Source organism: Cornus florida, unplaced genomic scaffold (assembly GCF_030987335.1).
Source record: "Cornus florida cultivar Cherokee Brave unplaced genomic scaffold, ASM3098733v1 CherokeeBrave_3.0.0_Hap2_Chr05, whole genome shotgun sequence".
Taxonomy (NCBI): Eukaryota; Viridiplantae; Streptophyta; class Magnoliopsida; order Cornales; family Cornaceae; genus Cornus; species Cornus florida.
Window position 1 is genome coordinate 98230011 of NW_026775575.1, and position 10735 is coordinate 98240745.

General features: G+C 34.4%; 1 protein-coding gene across 1 annotated transcript; it reads right to left on the reverse strand.

Moving 5' to 3' along the window:
* Nucleotides 1–969: 969 nt before the first annotated feature.
* Nucleotides 970–10473, reverse strand: LOC132307853 (lysophospholipid acyltransferase 1-like). The gene is made up of 9 exons (XM_059805725.1): nt 10119–10473; nt 9156–9211; nt 7399–7619; nt 6884–7292; nt 4990–5075; nt 3968–4031; nt 3711–3829; nt 3470–3611; nt 970–1479 (listed from the first exon to the last, which is right to left on the reverse strand). Exons 1-8 carry the CDS (start codon nt 10415–10417, stop codon nt 3471–3473), a joined length of 1395 nt encoding a protein of 464 aa, XP_059661708.1. The 5' UTR covers nt 10418–10473; the 3' UTR covers nt 970–1479; nt 3470.
* Between the last annotated feature and the right edge of the window lie 262 nt (nt 10474–10735).

The following is a 10735-nucleotide window of genomic DNA, read 5'->3' on the forward strand; positions in this document are numbered from 1 at the left end:
CAAACAGCCCCCAAGTCTTCTTCAATCTTTTAATTCTAATTTGTTTGTAGACTTGTTTAATGGGCTGGGCCATTTATCATTTATATTTTATTATGGATTGGGCAGCTTAGGTTGTGCTGGGCTATAGCCAGGTTAGCCCACAGGGAGCTCTGCCCCTGCTCTCAAACCGATCTTGTAAAGTGGTTCCTGCAAATCACCTTCCAAGAAGACCGAACATTTTTACAAGTAAAAATTTTGATGTTGCAATTGGGAGCGTATTTTAGATTTAGATTTGTTGAAATTTTAGTTTAAATTTTTAAGTAAGAGTGTGTTCGGTTACATGAAATTGAAACTTTAGAATTGAAATTGTTAAATTTTCTACAAATTCCAATTTTAAGGCTCCAATTATGCAACCGAATAAAGTTACACCCCTTTGGCTAAGTCTTAAAATTGAAATTGTTAAAATTTGAAAAAAGTTTGATTAAATTGTTTTTCTCAAATTCCACGGATTCCAATTCTAAAATTTTAATTTCATATAATCGAACACATCCAAATTTATTTCCAATTCCAAATCCAAGCCACCATTACCTAAATTGCTTCTACTTTCAAAATTTCTTCCAATTCGGTGATCTCAAACACAGATATTTTCTCACAGCACCAAGCGGAAAGGGACCATTTTTCAGAGTCATAACAGTTGCATTTATGTTATAACAATGCTCACACACTTGTCCTTTAGTGTCATCAAGTAAAATAGTTCTGGCTTCACAGCGCATATTGGGACTGCTAAAACTCATCAGTTTAGTGAAAAAAAATAAAAAAATTGTCCCGGGAAAAGCGCAAGTAATAGAAATTAAAGTAAATTAAAATAAATTAAACCAAAATCAAGTTTTCAGTAGGCATTTGGTTAGCTTTCTTGGGTCAAATATTCAAAATATTATATGTATCACGTATATGAATGTACTAACAAATGAGTAGCTGTCTGGTAAGTTGGTTGGTGCTCATTTTAGAGGGACACTGCTGTCACTTTTGTTCAAACAAACATCACAAGTGAACTCTTTGTTAAAGAACCCAATCTTATGCAAACTATAAAAAACCCTGTCGATATCACATAATTCATTCGCGCTGTTGTAAGCACGAGCAATAATGGAGAGTGCGAATGTTTACCAGTGAATACAAATTGAACTACCACCTTGATAGCTCTAACCATGAGATTGCACCACCCTCAGGCATCTCTTACATTATCGAAACAGAAAAAACTGTTCGGGATTTTTCAGCATTATCCTACATATGTATAATCCAAAACTCTTGAATTATTATCAAGAGGTGGGGTTAAGGCCAGTTCATCACTTGGTGGAGTGGTCCAGATTCCATGCCTACAGCCATTTCCTCGGCCAAATTGGCCACAATGAAACGACTCGACATACCTCAAGATGCAAACCAACATAAAACCACAAACCAACAATGAGGGTCCTACAATCTTCGAGTCTCTGGTTTCCGTTCCTGGACAATTCAATAATACAATGTAGCATAAGTTTAAGATGGAAATTTTAGCAAAGTCACATAAAAACAGTGGAATAGATCATGAAAAAGTAACTCTTGCTTGAATTTATCAAGCTTAAAGAAGGTTCTTTTTCCTGAAATAAAAAAATAAATGCAGTCAAAGTATCTACGGTTTCTATAGTGAAACCTCTCACACTAGCTGCAAGTTCTGAAAGCACATGAAACTAAACCATTCTTTCAAGTTTAGCGATGATCTTGAAACTTGACCAGTTTAGAGCTGTTAATCACACACATCCATTGAGGTGTGGGGTGAACAAAGATATGTTCTAAATGGTCCCAAAAGCAAAGCACACATATTCCTCTATCTGTTTTCCGGGGCTGTGTTCCAGATTTCTCTGCTGCATTTCTCATGTCCACTTGTGTTCTTTGTTGATTTTTTTGTGGTCCATCAGCTATGCTTGTTGCATTTTTCTGTGGGCCCTGCTGATTGTGTTTTCCATCTTTATTCTGATGTATTTTATGGATATATTTTCAATTGTAAAATGTTTAATTTTTTTAAATTAATTTCTGATAAATGAAATTTTGGATTATATGCATGTCTTCTATATGATATGTTCTCTTGAATCAATGTCTCTTAATATGAATATTTGTGATTACATATTTTTAAAAAAGAATTAAATAATTGTATTATTCCAATGTTCCAAATTTGCAATAGTATATGATTTTTTTTGCATGTTGTAAGTGACATGCACCATTGCGCCTTACCTCACTCAAGCCCGCACCTCGCCTTGCACATTGCACCTAGGCTCCAATAGACCTTTGCGCCTTAGTTCACCTTTAATATGTATATGTTACTATTACCATCTTTATAATTTTCCCACTGTTCTTTTTCTTTTTTCCTCCGAAGTGAAGTGTTTGTTATCCTATCCTGTCTCTTGGCTTAGTTACGGCTAGCCGCTAGCCACCGCCCAACTCCTGCAGAATTACCACTCAATCCCTCATCTCTTTCAAGTAATCAAGTGGGATCAACAAACATACCTCCAAAGCACAAAGGCCAGTTCTTCATATTGTTTTACGACTATTACATTTTTCTCTTTTTTTGTTTGGTATAATTTCTCCTTTTTTTTTCCTTTTCTTTTTCTGGTTAATCACTTGGCATATATATTATGAGAAAGATGTTTCCATAATATCTATAGACATATCCAAAGATGATCCGGTAAGAAGAGGAAGACTAATTTGCATAAGGTAGAAGGCAAAGAGAACGACCTAAGTTGACTTGGGATGAATTCATTAAAAATGATTTGAAGATAAATGTTATAAGAGAGAATGCTTGTAATAGAAAAGAATGGAAAAAGGGAATTCACGTAGCCAGCTCCATTCATATGGGATTAAGGCAAGGATGATGATGATGTTTCCTAATACTAATGTGGTTTTATGAAAAGGTTGCAAAGTTGGTTGTTTATGTGGATGCAGTGTTATCAAAGGCCCAAGGCGCATTACGGCGCAAAAGATCCTTTGAAGCCTAGGCGCAAGGCGAGGCGCAAGCCTGAGTGAAGCAAGGCGCACAATTGAAATTTTAAATTACTATTAAACATAATTCATATTCCATATTAAAGGCGCAAATGTTGTCATAGGCGCACCTGGGCACAAAACAGATGCAAGTGTTGCGCCTGTGTGAAGAAACGCCAATGCTTGAGAGTAAATTATTAAGTGAATGAGCTTAACAACTACAAAGATCAGAACATATGTTACAGCTTGTCAAAAAACAAGTGATGCAGCAAAAAGCAGTGTCCTAATTCCATACAACAGACGCAAGTGTTGCGCCTGTGTGAAGAAACGCTGATGCTTGAGAGTAAATTATTAACTGAATGAGCTTAACGACTACAAAGATCAGAACATATGTTACAGCTAGTCAAAAAACAAGTGATGCAGCAAAAAGTAGTGTCCTAATTCCATACACTCCAAAAAGCAGCAGGAAATGGGATTCTACCTCATTGCTCTTTAACAGCTTTAGACCTGGCAGGCCTTGCGGGTTTAATTACTTTACCGAGGAGGATGATTACTATGGGAAGAATGGTCCCAATGAAATATACACTCCCATATGCAGTAATTGTTTCATGTAGGCTTAATACCTGTGACATACAGGCAGAGAAATATTAAACATTTGTATAAGATTACAGCTTTAAAGATAATTTCATTTCTTTCCATGGAAGAGGGGGAGAAAAACTAACCATAAAACCAACACAAGAGTAGTTCAACACCAAAATTGTGTAAGAAATGTTCATAAATACTAATGCCTTCTTAATCAGAGCCATATTTGTAGGAATAGCTTGTTGCCATCTGTAAATAACTGCTCATACAAATATGGAATAAAAAATAAATAAAAATTAACGCGATCAAGGAAACAATTAACTATCTAAAATTTTGAATTGAGGACCAATTGTAAAAAATATAAAAAATAAAAATAAAAAGGAACCACGACTGTTACCTCTTGAACCTGCAATCATCAATGCTGACTGCACAAAGAATATGATGTACCCAGGATATAATCCCTGTAATATGATGAGAGCATTTAAACAATAAATTAACTTATTGAATAAGGAAATTTTAAAGATAAAAACTTATCCTGAAACCCGGAAATATGACTCAGTTCAAATGTTATAGAGTGAAGCATTTAATGAAACAACGCGGTTATTGAAGCAGAATATGTGCAGCAAAATTCACATGCTAATACTCGTACTGAGATAATAATTGATTATATAGATTGAAGGAAATATTAAAATATTAGGGGGGAAAAAGAAAAAAAAAAAAAGAAGAAGGAGATACAAGGTTTTTGGGACAAGAACATTGATTTATAGTTATAGCATCCTAATGTTGATCCATCTAGTTGGGTGCACGACAAGCCAAATAAGTTTTGGAAACAGTGAAACCAAATGAAGGAACAGGTAAGAGTTCACGAGGACAAGGCTTGGCTTAAGAAAGATTGAAAATAATTGCATAAACAATGAAAGCTATTATTACCAAGAACCAAACAAATAGGTGATGGCTTGCATTGGCATTGACCCAGTTTCAAGAATATACTTTCCAAAAATCTTCTTTTAACAGGCACAAGACAGATCTGCTCGAAGATATCAACTGACAAAACCACATAAACTTACAGAAAACACATCAAAAAATATTCAGTGAACCACAATCACATGCTGCTTTTCTGGCAGAAAAAACAAAGTTAACAGAGATGATGATAACATCCATCAGATTATAGAAGTTCAATGATAAATTTATTGCATTCCACACAAATATTATATCATGTCAAGGTAAAAGAAAAATGCATTTGTCACACAAAACATGCCGAGCAGTACTACTTTTAATCCACACACATTCACAACCAGTGGAATGTTATATGCTAATTATATTGTAAACAATTGCCAAGTTATGAAACAAACAATATTAACTCATCAATTGACAAGCTAATCATTTTATTGACAGCATAAAGCTTAAGTCTATACTCACATGCCAAATAGCACTGACAGTCTGTGTAGCCAGCAACTGGAAGAAACCAGGTTTCTTCCCATTCTGAATGAGCCTCTCGTAAACATCTAATAAAACACCAGAATATTAGATAATGGATAGAATTTATCACTTTAAAAATCCAGAGAAAAGGCAAAATGTTATATAACGGATGGAAATATCACATTGAACAGTCGAATCATGCTTCACAGATCCAAACCCATTTACAACTTACATAAACTCCCGTCCTGACAGTTTTATAGTATGAACAATTAACCCAACAGTCCCAGGTCCATCGCTATTCATAATAATTTTAGATGAAATCACAAAAAACTTAAAAGGAAACGTTTCATGTTGATGTTATTTGCCAATAATTTAGTGCTATAAGATGCTTCTAATGAAACTTAGCAGTAAAATTAGAGATGCGGAGAAATGTATTAGAATTAAAATGCTTAAAAATTAGTAGGACTAAAACTGAAATGTGCAATGTAAAGTTAATAACAATTCGTCGTTGATATTATAATGACACACTTCAAAATCGAGGATTACCCAAAATAACCAAATTTTTTTTTTATATTTAAGATCAATACAAAAGGGCGATGAGATAGATGGTGATATAACTAAATACAATTGGATCAGGTTGCACGAACTGGAGATAGCTTAGTGGTGTTTTATGTGATGAAATAATAACAAATAAATTAAATGAAAAAATTTACAGAACAATTATTAGGCCAACTATTTTTTATGGAGCAGATTGTTGGGGGGTTCAAAAAGAAACAAAACAATGAATGCATGTAAATGAAACGAGGATGTGAAGATGGATGGTAGGAATGACTAAAAGAAATAACGTTATCAATCAAAGTGTGAGGGAGAAATTAGGAATGACGCTTATTGGTGATAAAATAAGAGAAAGTAGACTTGAGTAGTATAGACATATTCAACAAAGGCCTATAAATGTACACATAAGAGGAGGAAGACTAACTTGTATGGCGATCGAAATAATCAAGGGATGAACTTACTAAAAATGATTTTAAATTTTAAATGATATAAGAGAGATGGCTTGTAATAGAAAAGAATGGAAAAAGATAATTCGTGCAGCCGACCTCATTTATATGAGAGATTGATGATGATTTAACCCAACCTCTCAGACACTTGGAGTTAAACATATTTAGCTGTCTATCCTCATCAGATTGGCATCATATGTTTACCCACCCAAGTACAACCTGACCACCCATCCCATCACCATTCATTCTCCTACATCTTGATATTTGATATAATATTTACAGCCAGCTAAACTGAAATTAATGAACTTCAGCATTCCAAACCAATTCATGACAAACATTTGAACCATGGAATCTTGTATCTTTTGCACTTTGCCCATATTCTTAATATAACATTAACCAGTGCTCCAAAATGTTAAACCAATGACTTCGGGTCATTTATTTGATTTCAGAACTGGGTAGTTAGTCAAGGTCAGGTTTCATAACAGTTTCCAGTATGAACATGTAAGTATTTTCTCCAACTATGAACAATGCAAATGCTGTACGACTTTCTGGATTTAGGGTTGGTAATGAACTGAATCACGATTTCAAACAGGCATCATAACTATTAACTGTATATTTGTGATAATCTTAAATTAAAGGTATACAAATTTGACCAAAAAAAGAGAAAGAAATGAATTAAATTCCTTTCCTCCAATCAGATCGCAAGTATACATATATTGAACTCAAACAAAATCCATATTTAGCTGTGTTTAGGTCTTTCTCACTGCACAGATGAAAATTCAGGTTTTCTGGCTAAACACTAAGAAGTACCAACATGCTACTGAGATAGCAACGAAAACCTCTAGAAGATGGGAAAAGAAAACATTTAATTCTTGGAATTGATGGAAACTCACAATGACGTAGCCAGGTACTGACTTGTATGTTCCATACAAGTGGAATCTGAACCGCACTCTTTGCGAGTTCAACGCCCAAAATATCAACATTTTTTGCACGGTCCCATTGTGGTTTCGGTGGAGAAGAATCTGTCCAGCCACTGAAACCCAGGCCAGAAATAATGATAGAAGCTTCTGAGATTGACCAGATGAAATAATACTTCCAGCGGGCTGTAAAGCCAGACATGTACTGGTATTGCAATCGCTTCCAGAACCCCCACTCTTGGTACATGGGATCAGTAAATCGGGACAGCGGATAATGGGGGACCAGGTACAAGTACAAGCCCATACAAAAAGCAGCTTGGACGAGAGCTCTGATTGTTGCCCCATAAGGTGATGGTGGTTGTTCCTTCTCGGGATGCATCCAAATCTGAGAAAAATATAATAATCAAAGCTGAGCACTGATTAATTTCACTGAGATAGATGTACAAAATTGTTAGAACTACAGAAGCATGCTAACAAAATAGTTGAATTACCCCCTTCCTTTTTGTCCACTCAAGATAATCTTTCATTTCATAAACTGGCCCCGCAAAGTGACTTCCACAGCAGAGGCAGTAACCAAAGTATTCAACTAATGAAGGCAAATTGAGCAACCGATTTTTCTTTTGTGCCTCACGCAGACCTTCCTCCTTTAATAATCCATCATTATAATTTATTGCACAAGAAATGACTTTCAGTGTTAACACCATTAAGGCACCTATATATTGGAAAAACATAACTTATTCAGGATTATAGAAAATGTATAATTTGGTGTGGAAAGGTTCTTAGATATGTAAGTTGATTTACGAAGTTACTGATGTGCAACCAAAAGGAAAAAGAGGCAAAAATTAAAGGTAGGACAAATACATAGCTTATGTAGACAATCACACCTTTATATATGAGTTACAATTTAAAAGAACCAATTGATTTTGTTGACTATGCCCTCCAAAAACATAGCATTTAGTCAAATTTTCTTAAAGAATCATAAGTTTACCTTTAAAGACGAACAAGTTTCACATTGTCGATCCAGGTATTTTCCAGTATGAAGTCAGTAGACGGTAGTTAAACAGGTCTTATCCTTGTAAAAATTCCTCCACGATAATTTTTTTTTTTTTTTTAATGTGATGAGGCCATTGAATCGGATTTCAATATCCAACGAGGATATGAGGTGTTCAACAATGCATCCTTGAAATGAATAAGTAGCAGCATTGGCATCAGGGCCCAAAAACCACAATCATAACAGCAAAAGGTATTAAAACCTTCTTGTTACAGAGGTAATTCAAATCAGTAAAGTGCTGGCATTCTATTCACAGCCCATACATATTTTATGGATAATATGTTTTAAAGTTTTATCATATCTCAATTGCCTTGCTTTCTTTCTTTTTTTTTCTCTTTTTCCTCAAAGACAACAACAATCTTCTGTGGTTTAGAGAATGTCTCTGATGACTCAAAAGTGGGCCAACAAGAATCTTATGCAATAAAATGAAGCTAATAATCCTGCCTTGCTCCCAGGGGCAAACCTAATACAGTTTCCATGGAGAGCCAAACTAACTGCATAATACGATAAATTGGGAAAAAGAAAAAAATAATAAAAATCACTTAACCAATTTTTCTTCTCCAAAGGAAATAATGAGCTAAAGAATTTTCCAAACTACAGAAATGAAATTCCATGTTAAAGAAGAACTTCTAATTAATTATATGTAAATAAATAAATTATATCGTTGGAATCCTACATGATTTTTTTTATTATTTTATTTAACGTTTGAAAGAAAAAATTACTTCAGTACTTTCTTATAGCTGGGATTTTTATTAGAATTGAATAGTAAAAACATGTGGATCTTTATCATACTTCCAAGATTATCAAAAGGGTTTAGCATGTCATAATTTGAAATTTAAAACAGTGGACCAATTGCTAGGATCCAAAATACTATATCTTACCCATCATCAAGGATATGTTTGTTTCGCTTCTATTGCACATTATCACTTTTGAGAATTACATACCAAATTATCAACCACGTGCACAAACAAAACACCAAAAATAAAAAATAAAAAAGAAGGTCCAAAGTGAATTAGAAACCTACTCATAATTAAGATTTATTAAAATTCTTATAAAGTTCATAGACCAACAAACATGTGCTTTTAAGCTTTTCATTTCTGCCATTATATCAACTTCTTTAGAGCACAGGGACTTCAATTATCACCTTTGACCTTACCCAAATAATCTACTTAGGAAGAAGGCAGAGATAATTCTTACCAGTAGCATCGATACCTCCTTCCTTCCATGCATCCCCACTCATGTAGTATACATGGCTACACATGTATTCAAAAAGTCAAGAATTTTGAATAACTTCTCTAAATAAAAAATAAATAAATAAATTGCAAGTCTTAAATAAGTTCATATCTCTAAATACATAACAAAGATTCCCATTTAATTTTCATATAATAAAAAATAAAAAAGGAGTGAAGCAATGAGAGAACTTGTACACACGAGTTGAATTTAGCAAAATGGCAAATAAGGATGCATAAAGCCGACCACCAATGTAATTTGATTTTATATTTACTTGTTTTCATTCAAAAAAGCCTAGTCATGAAACTGGCGACTTGTGACTTGAAGACTTTGTAGAAGTGCTTTTAGAGCCTTCCAAAGTAAGATCAATATATCAACAAGCAAAGCATATTCCTCCACTAAGAAATTAAACTTCTGCTAACTCCAATATATGAACCTCCTACTGTATAACTTGTCACTTAGAAGCCATCAAAACGTGCATAAGCCTAGCACAATTTACAGAGAAGAAAAAACAGAAGGCCATAAAATATATACGCATATCACATTGACAATTTCACAATTACACTTTCCTGAAGAAAGCCCCGAAATCCCATTAACGTGAATATGCCAATCAATTTAATCCCATAAGAAAGTAGCATTTTCTTAAAATTAAACTTAAAAATTAAATATGTTTGTATCCTGAGAAAACAGAGGACAGTGAAAAGAAATAATTTGAATCTCTCCCATTCTTGTTAATTAATTGTCCATTAAGCAATATAATTGTATTAAAACTGAGTATGGGTTTACCCTTTTTTCGAGTCACATTCAATGCAAACATTAAAATGTCTACATTTTTTTTTCAATATATATATATATATGAACAACATTATAAACGAGACATGGAAGATATATAATGTCGCAAGTTTAGAAATTAAACAATCAGATACGTACCAGCCAATGAGGTAACCGAATCCGAGGAAGAAGGTGATGAGGCCGCATCGGCGACGATAGAGGACCATGGAAGCGTAGCCTAGGAACATGGGGACCAAGAAGTGGAGGTTGGAGGAAAATCCGAAGGAGAGGTAGGAGAGGATTGCGCCGGACGTGGCGGCGTAGAGGTGTTTGGCGGTTGGTCCACCGGGGATGAATCTCCAGAGGAAGCTGACCGGAATCGTGACCACAAAACACAACAAAAATCGGAGAACGGGGACGGAAACCCCGATCGCCGAGGCCATAGCTTCCATCTCCATGTCCTTCGTGGTCGGGTCTGACTCAACCCTTCTGTGTTCAATGTCTTCTAAAGCGCGGCCAGAAAACAATATAAAATATACACTGGCGCAAGTATGTAAAGAGTAATGCTAGAATGAGGTGAATCTCATGATACTTGTCATGGGCTTTTGCTATAAATTACATTTTGAACAACTCATTCTTATTCTTTATATATATAATGAAAATATATATTTAATTTCCTTATTTTAGCCAAATTTTATGTATTGAAAAACATAATTAATGTATTAAAAATAAAATAAATATATTGAAAAACTTAAGTAAGTGCATTGAAAATTTTA